Source organism: Oncorhynchus mykiss, chromosome 1 (genome assembly GCF_057628025.1).
Source record: "Oncorhynchus mykiss isolate SJ-2025 chromosome 1, ASM5762802v1, whole genome shotgun sequence".
Lineage (NCBI taxonomy): Eukaryota > Metazoa > Chordata > Actinopteri > Salmoniformes > Salmonidae > Oncorhynchus > Oncorhynchus mykiss.
The window spans coordinates 20,375,544-20,397,979 of NC_143022.1; the positions used below are offsets into that span (position 1 = coordinate 20,375,544).

A 22,436-nucleotide genomic window follows, 5' to 3' on the forward strand; every position below is an offset into this window, starting at 1 on the left:
GTATGCTAGTCAGTAGTCATAGATCAAAGGGCGATGGTCAATGCAGCTTAGAAAACATGATAGGATCTTCATGAGAACAGATAAGAAGAGTTGATCATCTCATTCTCCTTTTGAAGATCGAATAAACAGATCAGTTTTGCAAAGGGATGAGTCCAGTTGACTATGCAGTATCTCTGCTCAACTTAGTAGCAATGTAGCTAGGCCTAATATGCATTTTTAGCCAGAACGTTAGTTAGTAAAAGTGTTATGTCACCATTTAAGCCTCCCAAAGGAAGTTGAATGGACTTTAAGTGATTTCACCACTTACTATTATTAAAGTGGTCCCCCCTCATGGTAAACCATATATTCAATATGCAATGTAATTGCAGTGTAGCCTAGGTATACATTATTACAAGTAGAACTTAGATGCATATGAGTGGTTTATGTGCTGAATTACATGCATGAAATTAAATTAAAATTAAGAAATTAATTGTAACTAAAAATCCCCTATCTTTAGAATCCTTACTTGACATTATTATTTGATGCCAAGCTGCAGGGAGAACACAGAGCATCAGGTCTCACAGGAGATGATGAGTAAGAACAACAATGTTCTCAACCCCACCCTTCCCCACTTCCTCTCTTTCCAGTGTGTGTGTGTGTGTGTGGTGTGTGTGTGTGTGTGTGTGTGTGTGTGTGTGTGTGTGTGTGTGTGTGTGTGTGTGTGTGTGTGTGTGTGTGTGTGTGTGTGTGTGTATACTCGGGTGAGAAGTGTGGCTTTTTGGCGACCTCTTGTCTGACTCGGGTCACACTCTGTGCCCTGGCCAATAAACACCTTTCACACCTGGTTTTATAGAACCATGGAAATGAAATGATATGGGTAGAGAAGAATTTGCAACATACAGTAGATAAGTGAAAGGTCACTAGCGTAGTGTGGTAGTTTGATGCTGATATCTTAATGTTTCTAGGTGGTTTCTGAAGTCATTACATAGCAATACTTTTGATTTTTACGAGATACAGTCCATGTGATTTATGTTATGAGAATCGTGTCAGAACCTTTGTTTGTGGGGTTCTGAGGTGTGCCTTGTGCATTACATTGATAGGTAGCACTAATGATGTGCTAGTATTTTGGAACAGGGTGGAGCTGATGGTATGTGGTAAAGACTATGTTCCATTACGCGAAAGAGAAACTGAATGCCTGGTTTTTCAGTGGGGCTGTGAACTGCTAACCTTGACAAGCCGGGTATAAATAACAGTTCGATTGGAAATGTGGTCAACACCTTCAGAAGCAACAACAACCAGCACTATGTTCCCATGGCCCACTGACTGTGCCAGCCGAGGTTGGCCTACAGAGAAACATCACTACCATGTTAACATGAGCCTATTTTAGAGTAGTTTCAGTTCTTTGTGAAATGATTTATATATTTATATGTGGAAATAAAGGTATGAGGATACAATACGTTGGCATAAATAAGGCCAGGAGTTTTTCCCTACACTTTTAGAAAAAACCTGCTATCTAGAACCTAAGGGTTATTTGGCTGTCCCAAAAGGAGAACCTTACTGGTTCCAGGTAGAACCCTTTTGGGTTCCATATAAAACGCTTTCCACAGAGGGTTCTACATGGAACGCAAAAGGGTTCTACTTGGAACCAAAAAGGGTTCTCCTTTGGGGACAGCCAAATAACCCTTTTGGAATCTTAAAAAAAAGTGTAGTCAGAAAACACTGCCGTCCCTAGGGCCTTGGAATGTCATCACCCACCAAGGAGAGATCTGATGAACTTGTGAACTGAATCCTCTGTTGGTTATGTGGGCAGAAACTCTACCCATCTGCTCACCATAAAACCCAGCATAAAAGAGGAAATTGCTCTCGCTGTGTATTTTGGTACTGGGTTTATGCAATATCGCCCATCTCATTTAATGTGTTTAATTCATACCATGCTGACATATTGTTTCATTACAATTTTGTGTGCATGCGATGGTGATATTTGTCTACTCTCTCTATTTTGCTTAAGTTGAGCTGCGTGTGGCTTTTGGTGCAGACAGTGATAAAGAAAAACTTCACATTTCTGTAGTAAAAGTTATCAAACCATCACTTAATACCTCAAGTTGTCCCCGTAACCACATATTTAATCTTTGAGACATCAGTGTAACATTTATAGTTCAAATGGGAGTACACCATATCTGTTGGGGAAATGACTGTGTCCTTACTGTCTCAATGTCTTCAGGTAAAAGCAGCCCTGTCAACTTGCCTGGAGGAGCGGGTGACTTGGCCAAGCCCTGCGACCCCTTCCAGCCGTTCGGCAGTGACGCCATCGACCCATTTCAGAGTAAAAAGGTGGTCGGAGACCCCTTTAGTGGCAAAGACCCTTTTGCTCCTTCTGCCTCAAGTAAAGCCTCTAAAGACTCTTCCTTGGGTTTTGCAGACTTCAGTTCTGTAAGTTGAGCTCAGTGATACTCTCTCTCTGTCCAGACCAGTCTTTATATACCTAGCCACTACCTCGCTACTTCTAGCTCCCACAACGTTTAACTAGAGCAGAGCAGACGACAAGGCTCAGCCTGTCTATCTAGACATTTCTGCTGCATCTCATCCTGGCCTCCCTTCACTGTGCAGATGTCTCTGTTTGTGAATAACCTACCTTCACTCCACACAAAGACCAGAGCCAGGCATCTGTCCAATCAGACCCATGGCATATTAACCACCATGTAACAGGCTAACTGTTCAGACCTATGGCATAATCCATAGCAATAACTACTGTTCATGATCACTGATCATCTGAGCGTGCGTTCCAACCCTACCTCATATCTAAGATGATGACACTAGCTCTTTCCTGTTGAAGAAGGCTCACTTTTCTGTACTGTGTTCTGATTCTGGGGGGGGATTTCTCTCAACACATGCATTGTAGTTGGTTGCACACCACCTACAATGCATTTGATGTTGTGCAGTAAAGCACAGGAGCTGCATTGAATAAGTGATACCCAGTACTCATGCAGCCAAGGGTGTCAGCCATTTTTGTGGTTTGATGTGTACGCTGCGATCGGAACATTTAAACAAATACAAATATATTTTGTTTGCTGCTAGTTAGCATGCTATAGCGCAGGGGTATTCAACTCTTGTCCTATGAGATCCGGAGCCTGCTGGTTTTCTGTTCTACCTGATAAATAATTACACCCTGATTAGAGGGGAACAATGAAAAAAAACGCAGTTGAACTGGCTTTGAGGTCCAGAGTTGAGTTTGAGGGCTAAAACAAGCGCAATTGGAAAGTATTATATCTCTGGCTATCCTCTCTGGCAGTTCAATAAGTGGATTCTGGCAGAGTGTGAATTATTATTCAACCAGCCAATGGTTGCTTTAAAATCAGTGTTGAATAATCCAGCCAGTGTGGTGCTATGGCCTGGGCTGTCTGTGAGTACAGTTACATTCACACAATAATACTATTATTGTGGATAGTCATATTAATATAATACTTTGTTTAAAACGTTTGCATGCTGTGCAAGAAGAACAATTTCCCTAATAATCCTGTTTCCATGGACACATCTGAAATCAGGCTACCTCATGGGACTTAAATAAATACAGATAATTGGCAATCACAATAAATGTTCTACTACAGTGACCATGTTATTTTTGCAAAGCCTATTTGATTCTGAGTTCGGACATATAAAGTTTGTATGTGAAAACGACACTACATGGACAAAAGTAGTGTCTCGTCAAACATCTCATTCTAAAATCATGGGCATTAATATGGAGTTGGTCCCCCCTTTGCTGCTATAACAGCCTCCACTCTTCTAGGAAGGTTTTCCACTAGATGTTGGAACATTGCTGCGGGGACTTCCTTCTATTCAGCCACAAGAGAATTAGTGAGGTCAGGCACTGATGTTGGGCGATCAGGCCTGGCTCGCAGTTGGCGTTCCAATTATTCCCAAAGGTGTTTGATGGGATTGAGGTCAGGGCTCTGTACAGGCCAGTCAAGTTCTTCCACACCATTCCTGTATGGACCTTGCTTTCTGCACGGGTGCATTGTCATGCTGAAACAGAAAAGGGCCTTCCTCAAACTGTTGCCACAAAGTTGGAAGCACAGAGTCGTCTAGAATCTAATAGTATACTGTAGCGTTAAGATTTCCCTTCACTGGAAATAAGGAGCCTGAACCTCCTCCACCAAACTTTACAGTTGGCACTATGCATTGGGGCAGGTAGCTTTCTCCTGGCATCCGCCAAACTCAGATTCGTCCTTCAGAATTCCAGATGGTGAAACGTGATTCATCACTCCAGAGAACGCGTTTCCACTGCTCCAGAGTCCAATGGCGGGGTGCTTTACACCACTCCAGCCGAAGCTTGGCATTGCGCATTATGATCTTAGGCTTGTGTGCGGCTGCTTGGCCAAATGGAAAACCATTTCATTAAGCTCCTGACTAAGAGTTCTTGTGCTGACATTGCTTCCAGAGAATGTTTTGAACTCGGTAGAGAGTGTTGCAACCGAGAACAGATTATTTTTACGCACTTCAGCAGTCCCGTTCTGTGAGCTTATGTTTGGCCTACCACCACTTTTTGCTCCTAAACATTTCCGCTTCACAATAACAGCATTTACGGTTGACCGGGCCAGCTCTAGCAGGGCAGAAATGTAACAAACTGACTTGTTGGAAAGGTGGCATCCTATGACGGTGCCACATTGAAAGTCACTGAGCTCTACAGTAAGGTTATTCTACTGCCAATGTTTGTCTATGGAGATTGCATGGCTGTCTGCTAGATTTTATACACCTGTCAACAACGAGTGTGGCTGAAATAGCCAAATCCACTCATTTGAGGTGGTGTCCACATACATTTGGCCATGTAGTGTGTTTCTAAGATGCATAATTCAGTTTTTTGAACTCACTTGCAGATAAGAGGGAGGCTTGCACTAGGTGTTATAATCGGCGTATGCTTACTTCGTTTTTTATTTTACGCCAATTAAGATAAACAGAGTAAAGTGTTTACATGACTATTACCATACTCGGCCTACTACCATAATCAGTTTAATCTAAAATGGTTAGTGTGCATGTAAATGTACTCAGTGAAGCCATAATCCAGCATACTCATATTTGAATACTTAGCTCCAATCATCAGCAGTCAGTCACTCAGTCAGCCAGTCAGTCAGTCAGTCACTTATTAAGTCATTCAGTCAGTAAGTCAGTCAGTCAGTGTGTCATCAGTCCCTTATTAAGTAATTCAGTGAGTAAGTCAGTGAGTCAGTAAGTCAGTCAGTGTGCCCTATGCCAGGCTAGGCCAGAGAGGGAAGCCAATCCGGTGTGGTTTAGTGACTGACAGCTCCAGGTCACTGGTCTGGCTGTGGGATCTGTTGACATGGGAAGCAGCAGTATCACTACTCAGCTCTCAGTCCTGAGTTCTTACCCAGCATGTCTATGGTGTGTATCAGTGATGTGTGTCCTACTAGTGTGTAGATGCAGTATCAGTTTGTCTTTTCTTGAGGCTTAGTTTGCTCAGCCTGGTTAGTGTTGGTCTGCTGCATGACATTGGTAGCATAGATCCTACTTTACCATCTCTGACTTGTGCCAAATTACTCCCAAAGTAACCAAAACATTTTGAACAGAATCAGCTGCCTGGATTTTATTGAAACTAAAGAGGCATGGTGTTCCACAATAAAGATATTATCTAGAAAAATACCATATCATATAATAATATAATTATAATATATAATCATATATTAACTTGGCCCCTGAATTGAATGATGAATCATTTGAAACAAATGTAATGTATCTATTAAATGCCTCAATGGATTCTGTTCCATACTTATTTTGGTGAGTCAGAATTGAAGGCGCTCATTTGAGTCTGACATCTGAATCAGATCTAAGGATGGTAAAGCAGTGTCTCCAGATATGTGTGTTTTGGTATGCATGGGAGAGTTCCTAGCTCTACTTTGCTGTGATCCTTACACAGGCTAGATCTCATACTATCACTTTAACAGATTAGGAAAATGTCACTTTCTTCCTTTCCATTTTCTCCCTGCATGTCACTGTTGCATGTTATCTTAAATATGCTTTTAGTTGCTGGTTCATTTTCACTTGGGACCAAACTGAAAAGTCCTCCATGTTGCTTTGTCATAGTTAGTTGTATCTTGTGGTGTTTCGAAGTGTGCTCGGTGTAAAAATGGATGGTGATGTGCGATTGGTGAATTATTTCTTTGGTGTTTTATCATTCATTTTTCTCTCGCAGGACCAGAAAAGGTTAAGGTAAGAATGTTTGAACATGCGGTCAAATTGAATAGTGGCTTGTTTTGTGTTTTGGTCTCATACTTTAGGCTCTGAGCACAACCACTTAGGTTTAACAATAAGAAGCACCTTTCCTCCAACAGCAGAACACACTTGAATTGAATATTAAAGTAAGGATAGGGATAGGTCAGTTAGTGTGTGTCTAGTGGTGTGTATATTTTGTGTGTGTGCTGATGTGTGTTAATATGTGTGTATACGTTGTAAGAGTAGATGGTGACTATGAAAACTACAGTCATTTATATCCTCTTACTGTAGCCAGGCAAACATGGAAGTTTACCCTTTATATACAGTGTAAGGTTCACTATAATGCAATAATCTGTCAAGACACCTTCTAATGTATGTGTTTTGTATATGGTGTGAGGGATGAATCATTTGTATGTTAAATGCCTCTCTCCTGTTCTCTCTGTAGTTTGGAAATGAGGCTCAGCAACTGGAGTGGGCGAAGAGAGAGAGTGAGCGAGCGGAGCGGGAGCGGCTGAAGAGGCTCCGGCAGCAGGAGCAAGAGGACTTAGAGCTGGCCATCGCTCTCAGCAAGGCCGAGATGTCCCACGGGTGACCTGGACTGGACTGGACACCCACACACACACACACACACACACATCCCACTGCACAAAAACTGGTTGAATCAACGTTGTTTCCACATCATTTCAACAAAAAATAAATACATGTGATGACATTGAATTAACGTTGAAAACTCATTGGATTTGTAAAAAGTCAGTAACATAAGGGTATTTAGTTTTTTTTTTCAACTAACTTTTAACCTAAATCCAATCCAATGACATATTTTTTGTTGATTTCATGTTGAGTTCACGTTAGTTGACAACTCAAAGAAATGTAAATCAAAACTAGACGTTGAACTGAATTCTGTGCCCAGTGGGATGCCCACGCACATAGAGATACAGACACATATAGACAAACACACAGATAGACATACTCTTACTAGCATTACTTGTGCACATACACATGCGTGTACGACTCACACACCATACCCCATCACACTGTGAAGGACCTGGAGCTGGCCATTTCTCTCAGGGCCGATGTGCCCAACACATGTCCGCTTCCTTAACCACACACACAGACACACACCACTGCCACAACACACATACACACGCCATCTGATACGCACACACAGAAACACACACCTCACCACACAATCTCTGGATGGACAAACTCTCAAAGCAAAAAAAAATACAAAACAGAACTTTAGGGGTTATCCTGGGCCCTGTGGAAACCAGTGGTGTGGTGATGTAGTGGAGGGGAAACGCAAGTAAATGCAGTTTACCAACCTTTTTTATTTTTTTGTGACAGTTAATCCACCTTTTGCGGACAAATGCATAACTTTTTTCACCACGACCGGTGATCAGAGTTGACCAACCTATTTTTTTACCACTACATCACTGGTGGAAATGGAACTGGATTTGACTTTACGGTGGTAGGTTGGAGTTGGAGTGGGAGATTGAAGCCAACAATCACAATCTCTCTTACTGTTTTTAATTGATAGGTGGGGAGGGGAAAAGATGATGACCCGTGGTTTTAGAATTAACTGATGCACTGTTTAAATGCACTATAGAGGCTGGCTCAACATGAAAGATGTAAAGATGAACATAATATGTGTTGGTTTGGTGAATGAGCATGAATCGCAGCTGGAGCTCTGACAGATGTGAAAAAGGGAATACCTAAAGGTTATGCTGGAATGCTTATTAAGATTGAGACATTATTTTAGTATTGGTTTATTATGTGAATGTGGCAAGCCAGTGGCAGGGTTCTTCTTTGACTGGCTACTGTAAGTGTTGTGTGAGAGAGAGGTCTGTTTGGACCAGAACAAACTGTACAGATATATTTTCTTTCTCTTTGAGTGTGAGATAGTAGATGCATTGTTTTGACAATAATTCAGTGCTTCTTCAGCGAACATAGGAAGAAGGAATGGGTACTTAGCTGTGCCTCCTCTGAAAGTTCAAGTAAGTTCACAAAGCTGTGATGTATATCAAACAACAACCAAAAAAGGCGAGATGAGGGAAATTATTTCAAGTTTTATTATGGAGTTTTTTTATGATATTTTTTTTCACTATGTGATGTGTTATTTTTATTATTTTAGGTATTATTTGTTAAAAGACAGAAACATTTTGTTTATTACGATTCTAGTTGAAAAAAGCTGCCAAAAATTACAAACCTACAAGCACAAGCTGCAGAGAGGTTAAAGAAAGTTAGAAATGGCCTGTGGTTTTCTTCAGCTAACCATCAATAATATGCAAGTTCATTAGGTCACATGAGTTTCACAGCTATAACTGGAATATTCCGCTGTTTACGGTACAGTGTGTCATAGTTTGATGTTACAACTTGGGCTCAACCACTTTTATTTATAGCTGCTTTGTCTTTTACTTGAAACTCCTTGCTGATGGTACTGCCTGCTTAGCACATTACACCTGTGGGTTTTACTTCACTTTCACCTTAATTAAGCTTTGAATTGAACTAAATAGAGATGATGATAATAGCAGCTGAGGTCCTAACCATATGAAAAGGACACTTACATGAATTGCCCCTGTGTTCTGTCTTTTCCTGTTGTACTGAACTGTATGTGTCCTACATTGACTTTTATAAGCTTCCATGTAATGTCATTGTTGTCACCTACTATTGTACTAGTCTGAGGGAAAAGACCTCACCTAACTATATGGGATGTTGTGAAAATGAATTATGAAAGTTACATCCCCTTTGGGTTGGGAAAGGACATGATTTAAGTTACAATTCAGTGGTATGGGCCGTTAACGCTGCCACCAGGTGGAAATAGAAACCATCTCTCTGTAACATTTATTTGTTAATGTTTACATATCAAACTTCTTTGCTCTAGTGGTTAAAACAGTGTAATTATATTATATGTGAAGAACCTGTTCTTGTACAGATCTGACCTTTAACTGTGCTGCTGTATATAGCTGACTCACTGGGCAAAAACTGGTTGAATCAATGTTGTTTCCACGTTGAATCAATGTTGTTTCCATTTTAACAAAAAAATGTATGTGATGACATTGAGTCAACGTAGAAAAAAGTAATCAACGTGAGGGAATTTGGTCTTTTGGGTTCGGGATAGGGTAATCTAACGAAGCAGGGGTAAAAGAAATGCCTGAAACAAGATGCACTGGTCTTGACGAGAAGAAAAAAAACTGTTGGGGGAGGTTCTCTTCTGCACTGTTCAACCAATCCAGTAAATGTGGAGGAGGAGTTAAGAGTACCCCTAACCCTAACTTTTAACATAAATCGAATGACATGTGACCTGTGGTCGTCTGCATTTGACCCTTGACCTTTTTGGCCCTACCTGTGGTGTTTTAATCACAGGTCAGACTCGAAGCTTGGGATGCCAACACTCCCGCCCTTACCCAGCATGCTGTATGTCAGAACCCCTGTAGTGTACCTTCAGGTTAGGGGAAATCCACAGTGAGGGTGTTTGGTTGGCCGGAGACTCAGCCACAGCTCTCTGTTCATTGGTCATTTCATGGCCCTTTTTGTATGCCTTGAAAATACATCCATCATTTCTTGCTCCATTCTTTGAAGTTAGCCTAGCGGTTAAGAGCATTGGGCCAGTAACTGAAAGGTTGCTGGTTCAAATCCCTGAGCCGGCAAGGTGGAAACAAATCTGTCATTATGCCCTTAAGTAAGACAGTTAACCCCCAACAACAACTGCTCCCCGGGTGCTGATGATGTCAATTAAGGCAGCACCTCTCTGATTCAGAGGGGTTGGGTTAAATGCGGATGACACATTTAGCTTGAAATCAGTCAGTTGTGCAACTGAATAGGTCTTCCCTTGATCTGACACTGTTGGATTGGTGAAAGAAAGGGTTCCATTATGTATCCCAATCACCCAACCAATCATGTCAGATTAGGGAGGCAGGATGGAAGGATGCATTTTGAGAGTATTGAAATAGGGCCCAACACTACCTAGTGTTCTCTACATACTTACCACTCATGCTGTATTTTGTCTTTGATACCTACATCGTGCAATAGATTTTATTTCGTATTTTTCTCGTTGTTCGTGTGCTGAAAACACATGTGAATCCCATTGGACTTTTAATATGTCTATGCTTTTAATACGAGTGCCCTCTGCCCCAACTTGGCTGAGTTTGATCATACATTCAGAGGTACATGCAGAGGCCTAATACAAGCCTAAACAGATTGTAGAGGACTTATCTTTTGTTTTTCTGACAACTGATCTGTCTTCTGAAGCTCGATGCATTCCTTTTTCTTTTGGTCTGCCTTTAATTGTCTTTCCGCTGTAGATGAGAAGAAATAATCAAAGCTGTCTTAAACGGTATATTATGTCTGTTATATTTGTCCCATAAGAAGTGAAAAAATGTACAACTTAAAACATTTTGAGGATATATGACTGACTATACACTAAGAGAAAAAAAATGCTTGGATTTATTTTAAATGTTAATCCTATGTACATGGTCATTGTTTACTAGAATAAACATTTCATTTAAATAAATAGGTCTCATGTTTTTTTGTGGTGTTTTTTTTTATTTAATTGATTTTCCTTTTGCACGTGCACTGAGTACAGTTGTGGCCAAAAGTTTTGAGAATGACACAAATATACATTTTCACAAAGTCTGCTGCCTCAGTTTTTATGATGCCAATTTGCATATATTCCAGAATGTTATAAAGAGTGATCAGATGAATTGCAATTAATTGCAAAGTCTCTCTTTGCCATGCAAATGAACTGAATCCCCAAAAAAACAGTTCCACTGCATTTCAGCCCTGCCACAAAAGGACCAGCTGACATCATGTCAGTGATTCTCTCGTTAACACAGGTGTGAGTGTTGACGAGGACAAGGCTGGAGATCACTCTGTCATGCGGATTGAGTTCGAATAACAGACTGGAAGCTTCAAAAGGAGGGTGGTGCTTGGAATCATTGTTCTTCCTCTGTCAAGCATGGTTACCTGCAAGGAAACATGTGCCGTCATCATTGCTTTGCACAAAAAGGGCTTCACAGGCAAGGATATTGCTGCCAGTAAGATTGCACCCAAATCAACCATTTATCGGATCATCAAGCACTTCAAGGAGAGCGGTTCAATTGTTGTGAAGAAGGCTTCAGGGCGCCCAAGAAAGTCCAGCAAGCACCAGGACGTCTCCTAAAGTTGATTCAACTTTAGCACCACCAGAACAGAGCTTGCTCAGGAATAGCAGCAGGCAGGAGTGAGTGCATCTGCACGCACAGTGAGGCAAAGACTTTTGGAGGATGGCCTGGTGTCAAGAAGGGCAGCAAAGAAGCCACTTCTCTCCAGACAAAGCATCAGGGACAGACTGATATTCTGCAAAAGGTACAGGGATTGGACTGCTGAGGACTGGGGTAAAGTAATTTTCTCTGATGAATCCCCTTTCCGATTGGGACATCCGGAAAAAAGCTGCTCAGCTATGGAAACTCATTTCATGAAGCTCCCGACGAACAGCTCTTGTGCTGACGTTGCTTCCAGTTTTGAAATCGGTAGTGAGTGTTGCTTCGTGCTTCAGCACTCAGCGGTCCCTCCAACAGTCTTGAAGGAGTTCCCACATATGCTGAGCACTTGTTGGCTGCTTTTCCTTCACTCTGGGGTCCGACTCATCCCAAACCATCTTAATTGGGTTGAGGTCTGGTGATTGTGGAGGTCGGTTATCTGATGCAGCACTCCATCACTCTCCTTCTTGGTCAAATAGCCCTTACACAGCCTGAAGGTATGTTTTGGGTCATTGTCCTGTTGAAAAACAGGTGCAAACCAGATGGGATGGCGTATCGCTACAGAATGCTGTGGTAGCCATGCTGGTTAAGTGTGCCTTTAATTCTAAATAAATCACTGACAGTGTCCAGCAAAGCACCATCACACCACCTCCTCCATGCTTCACGGTGGGAACCACACATGCGGAGATCATCTCGATCATCCGAGTCTCACAAGACACGGTGGTTGGAACCAGAAATCTCAAATTTAGACTCATCATACCAAAGGACAGATTTTCACCGGTCCATTGCTTGTGTTCTTGGCCCAAGCAAGTCTCTTCTTATTGGTGTCGTTTAGTAGTGGTTTCTTTGCAGCAATTCTACCATGAAGGCCTGATTCACTCAGTCTCTGAACAGTTGATGTTAAGATGTGTCTGTTGCTTGAACTCTGTGAAGAATTTATTTGGGGTGCAATTTCTGAGGCTGGTAACTCCTCTACAGCATAGGTAACACAGGGTCTTCCTTTCCTGTGGCGGTCCTCACGAAAGCCAGTTTCATCATAGTGCTTGATGGGTTTTGCGACTGCACTTGAAGAAACTTCTTGAAATGTTCCGTATTGACCAACCTTCATGTCTTAAAGTAATGATTGCCTGTCGTTTCTTTTTGCTTATTTGAGCTGTTCTTGCCATAATATGGACTTGGTCTTTTACCAAATAGGGCTATGTCACAACACAACTGGCTCAAATTGGCTCAAATGCATTACGAAGGAAATAAATTCCACAAATTAATATTTAACAAGGCACACCTGTTAATTGAAATGCATTCCAGGTGACTACCTCCTGCAGCTGGTTGAGAGAATACTAAGAGTGTGCAGAGCAGTCATCAAGGCAAAGGGTGGATACTTTGAAGAATCTGAAATACAAAATATACTTTTTTATATGAACCAGCCAAAGATTCATAGACTTAATTTACCCCCCAGGGGTGTTGGTTCATACTTCTTGACCTTTTGAATTAAAACTCCCTCAAATTAGTAAATACTGTAGATCTAAACCTCTAGACAAGATGCTCATTGATGGTCCCCCAAACGCCAGACCTGCCAAAAAGCAACACCAGGCAATAAAATGGGCTGTGAATTACAGCCGTCTATATTTCAAGGATACAGCTGCACGTGTGAAAATAATTCTGTGCCAACAGACCACTCATTTCTGGACATATTACTTGAAACCCAAGCAAGTCCTGCGTTCGGAATGTTAACTGTCTCCGTATGAAATAACAGGAAATTCCTAGGTAAGTTTGTATTTACCTTATACTAATGGAAGTACTGAAATGAAATGCTGTTTCCCTTTAAGGATGAAAATGGGACATGGAGACGTATTGAAGATATGCTCGTCTCACAAATTGAACCCTCCAATATTTGTATCTATATTTGTGCATTCTTTTTGGGGTATTTACTAGTGTTGTCTTTTACTTTTTCAACGAGTGACTGAATTGACATGTTTTCTTAACAAGAACATGGCATGTTAAGAGCAGAAAGGTTGCACATGTTGTCACTAGCAGCATATTTCAGCACGTGTTTTCACTAGGACAATTGTGCTACCCCCTCTTTAAAGAGAATTTCTGGAAATAATGGGATATCCCTTGCCAGCTGTGGAGGGTCTCCAGTGCTAGTTTAATGCTTCATGATGTTGGAGAATGCTTACACTCCACATGTGCACACACACACACCCTTAAAGGGGAGTTGGGGGTCCATAGTTGTCAGAGGTATCTGTAAGGGGATCTCCCGTATGCCTTCTCCCTGTTGGGGCCGATACATGGAGACCCCAACTCTCTGACAGCTAGCTGGGGGCCATTATGTTTTTCAGCCTTAGTTCCAAGAGCTAGAATTTAATTGAACCTTTATTTAACTAGGCAAGTCGGTTAAGAACAATGACGGCCTAGGGACAGTGGGTTAACTGCCTTGTTCAGGGGTAAAATGACAGACTTTTAGCTTGTCAGCTCAGGGATTCGATCTAGCAACCTTTCGGTTACTGGCCCAACACTCTAACCACTAGGCTACCTGCCACCCCAATGCTAGAAAAGCCTAGGAAAACAGATAAGAAAACCCCCTCTCCTTTAACCAATCTGCCATAGTTAATAAATAATCTGCCCTGGACCTGAGGAGTAGCAGACCCAGTCCCGTTGGCCCAGTCTATTTAATCAGCTGTTGGTGAGGGAAGGAGTGGGGCTTGCTGCTCTAGAGCAGGGCTGCCTGGCCTGGCTGACCCATGAATGTTGTGGTACAGACCAGGGGAAAGTGTTCATGTTTTCCAATAGGACTGACTGTCAGGGGAGGAATGCTGACTAAAACAGTCCAGATGGACCCTCTCTGGTACTCTGTCACTCCATATAATTCACCATTAGTCTGATGCTTATCTTTGAGAAATATATCTTGTGGTATGCACTGAAGCAGTACTAGCGCTACATACAGCTGGGGAGGGGAGATGGTTTTTGTATCGTAAATATACAACGAAGTTGATGTTGGTATGGAAGTGTTTTTCCCGAAATCAACCGAGACATGAACATATTTATCAATGAACAAAAATATGCTGTATATATCAAGTGCCTTAGAAATTGAGTTGTTTATTTCCGGCCTCAAGTGCATAGTGGTGACTGTGCTCACCATGTGTCTGTTGGCAAAGGACCCCACTCTTTCACTCCACACAGTATCATTCTACATAGGACTGTATTTAGCCAGTACCAATGTTAATCCATGTTGTTCATCCATAGACCAGATGAGTATCTTCCACTGAGGAGCTTCCAAACAGCTCCAGTAGATGGTGTACTCATCCTTTGACATTCCCACGTTTCCCACACATGGTAATTGGCTCCTGGCTGCCGTGAAGTCTAGGAGATCAACTCTTTCCTGGTTAAATCGATGTTATACATTTGACTCAGACAGGATCTTAGTATGAGATGTTGGGGCTTTACACTGAATATGGAGGCCAGGCTTGTTGTGTCTCTCAAAGTCTTGGTGAATATCCTGTTGAGCGTTATTACTGGAAACTGAAATTTGGGCATTTGTGTGTGTTCTGTTGCCCATTGGGGGCCAACTGTGATATGTATCTCCACAAACACACACACACAGACACACACACACAGACACACACACACACACACACACACACACAGACAGACACACACACACACACACACACACACACACACACACACACACACACTGAACTGCTCCCTTGATTTTCAGCAGTTAATACTCTTTCACCTCTTTCAGAGATTTCATATAAAGCTCAAACATACGTATCTAGCTTGTACTGTAGAGCTTTAAAAAGCTGTCTTCTCCATGTTCTCTCTACGGACTTACTTCTTTATTGCCTTTTTATGTAACCGTCCTTGTAGAATTGTTTAAAATTATGCTGTTGTTTTTGAAGATACTCTGTGTAAAGTATTTCTGCTTGATAAGGACAGTTTCTCTGACCTGATGAATGTGCTCACTTCAGACTAAAGTATATCTAATATGAAAGAAATGTGAATAGGCCTAGATACATTTGCACAAAAGATGGTAACTTTAAGAGATATCTGCTTATATCATGTTGACATTAGTCCCCAAACTATGATAATGACCTCCTGTGACCTTTAAGAACAGTCCTTGCCACTGGATTTACAGCTTTTATACACCCTCTTAATTCACAAATAAAGTAGGTAGAGCAGAATTTGGTTGTCTTGGCTCTGTTAATGGTATTTTTGATCTCTGTCATGGAGTTTCAGGTGTGCCATGGCAAAGAGCCAGCGAATGCTGCGTGTTATGATTATGAATGGTTTCATACTAGGAAATGCAGATCATCTTCGGTTGAAACGGGAGCAGAGTAACTTGAGGGTGATCGTTCAGATTCAGAGATTATTCTGAATTACTGTGCTGTATATATGAGGAGGTATAAATGTAAACATTTAGTAAAGCCTGTAATTTGAGACTTCTAAAGGGGAAACCAGATAGCAATGAATGCATGCGGAAAACATGCTATCTGTTTTGTTTATAGATAGACAGGCATGGCTGACCGAATGGATAAACCATATGATATTACCTCTGAGCCCTAACTCATGGTTCAATCTTCCCACACTCTCTTCCAGAAGTTATTATTACACGAAGAGCAAAAAGTGAAATGAGAATGTTCCATTTTTCACTTGAGTATATGGGCTATTCATAGAGGCATTCTTATTTCCTCTTTTCTCTAAACTGGCAGGGGCATCCAGAAGATGATGCGGTCCCTAAAAAGTTATAACACTTTAAGAAAAGGGTTCTCTTTTATGCTTCCCCATAGAGCCAATGTGAAGAAATTGTTGTGGACTTTCAGAGTTCACAAAGGTGGACCCTTTCTTCTCTCTTGCTCGCTCTCTCGCTCAGTTTTTACACATACAGTAGCCAAAGTACATAATTAGGCCCATAACACAGGGAATTCTCTCTCTCGTTCTCTATTTCTCTCACTCTCTGTCTGTTTTTACACATACAGTAGCCAAAGTACATAATTAGGCCCATAACACAGTGAATTCTCTCTCTCCCTCTCTGCCTGTTTTTACACATACAGTAGCCAAATGACATGATTAGGCCCCTAACACAGTGAATAGGAGTTTATTCTGAAGGCAACTACACCTAACTTTATTGTGCAGGGATGCTGTCATGTGACCCAGATACACAGGCTGAAGGCCCCTGATTATGAGATGGATCATGGGTAAAATATTGGTTTTCTGAGCCTCTTCTTTTAACATCTATCTCCTTCCACAGTGGAGGTACTTTGTTGTTGGGTAGCATACCAACGTTAAAATGCACTTTTAAGAATATGCAACCATGTTTAAGTGATAGCTGTTTAATACTGCTTCATGCTTTATGAACATTGAAGTAACAAGACAATAAGACCTAACCCAGGGGACTACTTGAAGTGAAAGCTTTGATTTTACAGAATACATTCATTGTGAGACTCAAATTCAGGCTACCAGATGTATAACCTTTGTGTCACTCTCTCTTATCATCCCCACTGAACTTTCCATCCTGTCCCATTGGGTCTTGTCATTTAGGCAGCGACCAGGATTCCTCTCTCTTTCAGTGCGGTGTGCCCCTGTGCCCAGACCCAGAGAGGGGACATCTATATTGAATCTCTATAATTATGTAAATGTAATGTTTGTATTTATAGGCTGCATGAGCCGCAAGACTCTGGCAGTGGCCCTGTGACAGCTGGAAAACCCTGCACTCAGAAATCATATTATAAACTGCTCATGCCTGAACTGGTGCTATAGGATAGCTGGCTCATGGTTCATGTAAAGATCATGGTTGATGTAAAGATATGGATGTATTGTTGAGGAGTTTATGACTGGTGTGATGTTACAGTATGGTGTGATAATGATACACAGATGTCAGGGCTGCTCCATTTTCCAAAGCCACAAGGATTTTTACTCAAAGTGAAGAATTATGTTGTTCAATTAGTTTAATATGTACATTAAAATAAACTATTTACATTATATAAAATATATTTACATGGCAATAATACATTTACTCAGAAAACCAAAAAGAACATTAAGTCACAAGACTTTTAGCCCTTTGTCATGTTGAGATGGTTACTCTTATTTCCATAGTTTTAAAGACCCTGACATGAAATGTTATTCAAGAGGTAAATGCACACACAGAACATTCAATTCAAGCCTCTGAAGACTGAAAGGCAGTTTTAGATCAAAACATTGTCTTAAAGCTTATTTCATGTGCTGTTTACAGTTATAACACATAGATAAACATTGCTTTTTTGCCAGTAAAAAATATGGCACTCGTAGGATGCATATAATAGAAGGCACTATCTTGAATATCAAAACACATCATATTAAACAATGTTATTGTAAGATTCCAGTTGTGTCAGGGGTGTACTTAGAGCCAACCTGATTTGTTGACTTGAATTCACAAATGCCAACTCCGTGTAATGCACTTTTTAAAGCCTTTTACAAAATATTATTCGATAAAAAATAACAAAGTAGTACCAGCTACATATTTTTAAAATAGTATTTGTATATAGAATTCCTATGACGATGTTTTATTTTCATATGCTGTTTTCCTATTCCTCAAAAAACGTTAAATAAACAAACAAAAATACAAAATACATATTTTTGGAGATATCTTTCTTGATGTCGTTCTTGGTTCATTTGGCAAAGTCCTCAATCGTATGTGATTTCTCACATGTGTCGCTTCATGTGCAGCGCGAGGTGGTCGGACCTGGAGAAGGCGCGCTCGCACAGGTGGCACTGGAACGGCCTGTGTCCAGTGTGCTTACGGAAATGGCGCGTCAGCTCGTCGGAGCGGGCGAACTTCCAGCCACAACCCTCCCAACTGCAATGGTATGGTTTCTCTCCTGTTGAACGACAAAAGGGGAAAATACCATGGGTATACTGACAGAAAATACAGTCATTTGCAACATATAGCCAAATATTTCTAGTTTCCAATAAGCACAAAGACATTGAGGAATGTTCCTTACCTGTGTGCGTTCTGTGGTGCGCTTTCAAGTGCGAGCTCTTGGTGTAGGTTTTCGCGCATCCAGCGAAAGTGCAAGTGTGACTCGCTGTGCGCTTCCTTGGCCAGGAACGCCGACCCCTTTTTGGCTTTGAGTCCATCATCTCCAACGGAGAGGACGGTGGAGTGAGCAGCGCTCTCTGATTGGTGTGCTGTATACCCATTCCGTCTTCGTACATCCCGAACTGGTGTGCGCTCTGGTACGAGAGCTGCATCTGTGGGGGCGGGTGAGAGTGAGGGTAGCACGCTGCGGAACGGTAGCTCTGCGGGAAAGTCAGGGAGTGGCACATCTGGGTCTGACACTCGGAGCTCATCAGGTCGTCTGGGCTGAGAGGTGGTGTCATGTTCCCCGCAGACTGCGGAGAGTTGGCTAGTCTCGGATGCTCGAAGGACATCATGCACGAAACATTCCCCTCCTGCTTGATTTTTGGGCAGCTCTGAGGGACCATTTCCATAACTGGTCGGTAACTGTCCATGGATTGCTCGACCTTAATGTTGTCTGGAAAGTCCTGATTTGGGAAAGCAGACGAACTGACTAGAAATCTCCCATGGACGCTGTTGCCAGAGGGCTGGTGGCAGAAGCTGCTGTCAAGCTCATTGCGCAGGAGCTCAGCCATCAGGCTGTTGTATGGCGGAGGTGGAATGTTTATCTCGGGCACCGTGTAGGTAGACTGCATCACGGAGTGGTACATGTTGTTCTGCTCTGCTAGCCTGTAGTCTCCCTCTGTCCCGGAGGATGGAGTGTTGCTGTCTGTGCCAGTGGAGTTAGAGAGAATAAACTCCAGATCCAGGAATTTATCTAGCTCCTCTTCGTCTTTTATGCCCATGCAGATGTCCATGCCCTCAGCCACGGCACAGCTGGAATGAACCGACCTGTCCATCTCGCCCTTCCACCTCTGTAATAGTACAATATGCCATTAGTGAAAAGATCATGTAAAAAAAAAACTCTGTACAAAAAAATTGAACATTCATATTTGTTACATAAAAAAACTGTAAAAGCAATATGTAACCAAATAATAAGTAAGAAACCTAACTGATACAACATATGGGTTCACTCTACATCTGGACTGAAATGCTATTGCTTTATTCTAACTACACCAAATATATACTAGATTCATATATCAACTACAGGTAAAACAACCCCAAAAATCTCTAAATACATAAACCAGTATACTTACATATTCCCAGCATTTTTCCTTTTGGTTCGCAAATGTGTCGATGGATGGTAAAATGGTCCCGGTTAAGGACATTTCCATACGTTGTAATGACAAAATAAATTCGTTTTTTTCTTGAATAAAAAACCTTCTTTCTGTCTATGAATATCAGCAAAAGCGATGTTAAGTCCACGAGAGAAACTAGTTGTAGTAGTAAATCACTATATCTCCTCACTTGAAATAGTGTTTCAGTGTCATGTGCAAGTTTGATTGGTAGGAGTTCCTATATACCTTATAAATATTGTAGCTGAAAAGCTGGACCTATTGTACGAAGCGGAGGAAACAGGCACCTATATTAAGCCAGTGAGCCTTGCAGTCTCTTTGCTTCCCCTCATGCGCTCGTGCGAGCTTTAAAGTCTTAAAGCCACATATACACACGCCCCTTCCTGCATAGAAACGAGTTTAACAAGTATAACACGTAATGACGCGCTAGGCAAAGACAGCCCCTTGCAGAACTTCATCTAGTAAGCAATTAACACATTATGGCAAATAAAATAAAATATTATGCGCCGAATACAACAGGTGAAATGCTTACTTACGAGCCCTTAACCAACAATGTCGAGTTAGAAAAAAACGTTTTAAAAAAATGCTATATAAACTCAAGGGAAAAAAGTAACACAATAAAATAAGAATAACGGGGCTATATACAAGGGGTACCGATACCGAGAGAATGTGCAGGGGTACGGGTTAGTCGAGTTAATTGAGATAATATCTACATGTAGGTAGGTGTAAAGTGACTATGCATAGGTAATAATCAGAGTAGCATACGATATATGAAATGTCAATGCATGTGTCACGAATAGGGTAAGGTAACCAAAATATGAACACTAGAGACAAAGTTACCCATTTGGATAGAATATTATTAAGCACAGCTTTTCTTTCAAAATAGGCTAACATTAGGAAATTCATATTAAATAATTATCATTCAACCAAATATAATCTACAAACACAAAAACCGAGACTCATGTTTTATCTCCAAACACATATGACAGACATGTCCAAGGTGCATATGCATGGATGTTCTCCGAGCAGCATATACAGGATAGGCTATTGGTAATGTTTTGCGTTGTCGATAATAGACTAAACATTGTAATATGAATACACTGCATAAAGTCACATTTAAAGTATATATATACAAAAAATATATATAAAAAAATAACCCCATATTCGTTTTTCTCATAGGCCTATATATAATACCTTTAATTTGGCAGATCAGTTGGCTTCTCATCACCTGATCAACTCCTCCGTCTTCTCAGGTCATTTGCCAATCATTATCAGCTTGTGATAAACCCAGTTACCCAACAGGCTTTTCGAAACGGCGCAGCCACCAGGCGCCAGGTAGGCCTTCATCAGAAACTTTTCACCTCTTCAAACTCTCCAGTAAACACGCGCTAATAAAGCGTTTAACCTCAATGAAGCCCCATTCATGTGCAAATAATGAGGCTGAATGAGCGGCTGCTGAGCCTGCTTTGTCCAGCGATGCATTCACATTGGTATCGGGTTTCTTGCGCCAGTTTCACAAAACAGTCTTCAGCTAAATGCAGATAATTGTTTTGTTACGAATATTGTAACATCCATATCCATGCAGGTGTACCAGGATGATACCTTTCCTTTCTCACAATTGGGCGGAAGTTTTTTTGGTTCTATGATGATACCTTTCCTTTCTCACAATTGGGCAGAAGTGTTTTTGGTTCAATGTCAACTGTGTGCATGTGTGAAAACTATTCTCACTTTCTATCTGTTCTTCTGTTTACAGTGAATAGTTGGGGAAGGTCAGTAAATGAATACCTTATCATCATTCTTACATAATCCACATCCCTCTAAACCTAAACCATAAACACCATGTAATGAGTAATCTGAGTTTCCCTAATCAACCAACCAAATATGGTCCTTCCGATGCCGTAAGTCTACAACGAGTAACCACTGCCATTTAAAGTTTTATTTGCCTGTTTATCTTGTAGGACTCATTTAAAATGCCAAAGTGCTCCTGCTAATGTTGGTTCCTTTGTGCCATTACATTTTGGCTTAACTGATTGGCAATTCAGAGTTTGGTTTTGGCCAATTACTTTATTCTTATTTATTCAAGAGTTCCCAGCAAACCAGTTACCAAAACATGGTAATTGCTTCTGTTCCTCAATTTAAACACCCCTAGTCAACCATGCATGAAAACCCTTATAAAGTCTTTCAACAAATGAGAGATATAAAGAACATATAGAAATGATCTGATTGTGGCACGAAGGAGCAGCGGTTACACTTCTATTATATAAATTATATTGTGAACAACAACCATACAAATAAAGACACATGGGTGTGGCTTTAGTCTGTACTTTACAGTGTGTTCTTTCCTCAGGCCATAGGCCATATTATTTGACCTGAGGAAAGAACATGTTGTATGGTACAGATTATCATTGCATTTGGCGAGGATGATGTGGTTTGCATACGCTGTAGGTACATGTGTGACATTCCAACATCATTAGTAAGAATGTCATACCTATTGTATCACTATTAGGTGTCGCAACAATGTTTTAGAATAGACTGGAGTAAACAAACATGTATTTATTTTCTTTATCTGTACCTTTATTTGTACCTACATACATAGGTTTTTCCTAGACAGCAATAGTTGTGGTTTATTGAGCTTTTGCTAGATTCTAGAAACATTGTCCTGCTCATCTTGAGGTTTGTAGGATATTTCTAAAGGTTCCCAGTAAACCTGCACCTTTAGACACATCTACTTCTCTCTACACTTCCAGTCCTCACTGCATTTAGTGG

General features: G+C 41.1%; 2 protein-coding genes across 12 annotated transcripts in view; one reads left to right on the top strand and one right to left on the bottom strand.

Moving 5' to 3' along the window:
• Positions 1 to 10,714, top strand: part of eps15l1a (epidermal growth factor receptor pathway substrate 15 like 1a) — a 30,723-nt gene extending 20,009 nt beyond the window's left edge. For 4 of the 11 annotated variants that reach the window (XM_036962239.2, XM_090200961.1, XM_090201349.1 and 1 more), the window contains 3 exons: positions 2,201 to 2,362; positions 6,182 to 6,198; positions 6,647 to 10,714. In XM_036962239.2, coding sequence (XP_036818134.1) covers positions 2,201 to 2,362; positions 6,182 to 6,198; positions 6,647 to 6,793 — 326 coding nt within the window. In that variant the 3' untranslated portion in view covers positions 6,794 to 10,714. Of the gene's footprint in view, positions 1 to 2,200; positions 2,410 to 6,181; positions 6,199 to 6,646 lie in introns of all 11 variants that reach the window. The other 7 variants (XM_036962172.2, XM_021578432.3, XM_090200843.1 and 4 more) reach the window with 3 other exon arrangements.
• Positions 10,715 to 17,368: 6,654 nt separating this feature from the next.
• klf2a (KLF transcription factor 2a) lies at positions 17,369 to 20,041 on the bottom strand. Its single transcript, XM_021578727.3, has 3 exons — positions 19,632 to 20,041; positions 18,419 to 19,349; positions 17,369 to 18,295 (listed from the first exon to the last, which is right to left on the bottom strand). The coding sequence occupies exons 1-3, from the start codon at positions 19,707 to 19,709 to the stop codon at positions 18,120 to 18,122; spliced, it is 1,185 nt and encodes a 394-aa protein (XP_021434402.2). The 5' UTR covers positions 19,710 to 20,041; the 3' UTR covers positions 17,369 to 18,119.
• Positions 20,042 to 22,436: the final 2,395 nt, after the last annotated feature.

Excerpts from the sequence above, each read along its gene's own strand:
- klf2a (XM_021578727.3), bottom strand. The coding sequence starts at position 19,709 with ATGGAAATGTCCTTAACCGGGACCATTTTACCATCCATCGACACATTT. Across the intron at positions 19,350-19,631 it reads AGGAAAAATGCTGGGAATAT|AGGTGGAAGGGCGAGATGGA; the intron begins GTAAGTATACTG and ends GTACTATTACAG. Across the intron at positions 18,296-18,418 it reads GCACCACAGAACGCACACAG|GAGAGAAACCATACCATTGC; the intron begins GTAAGGAACATT and ends GTCGTTCAACAG.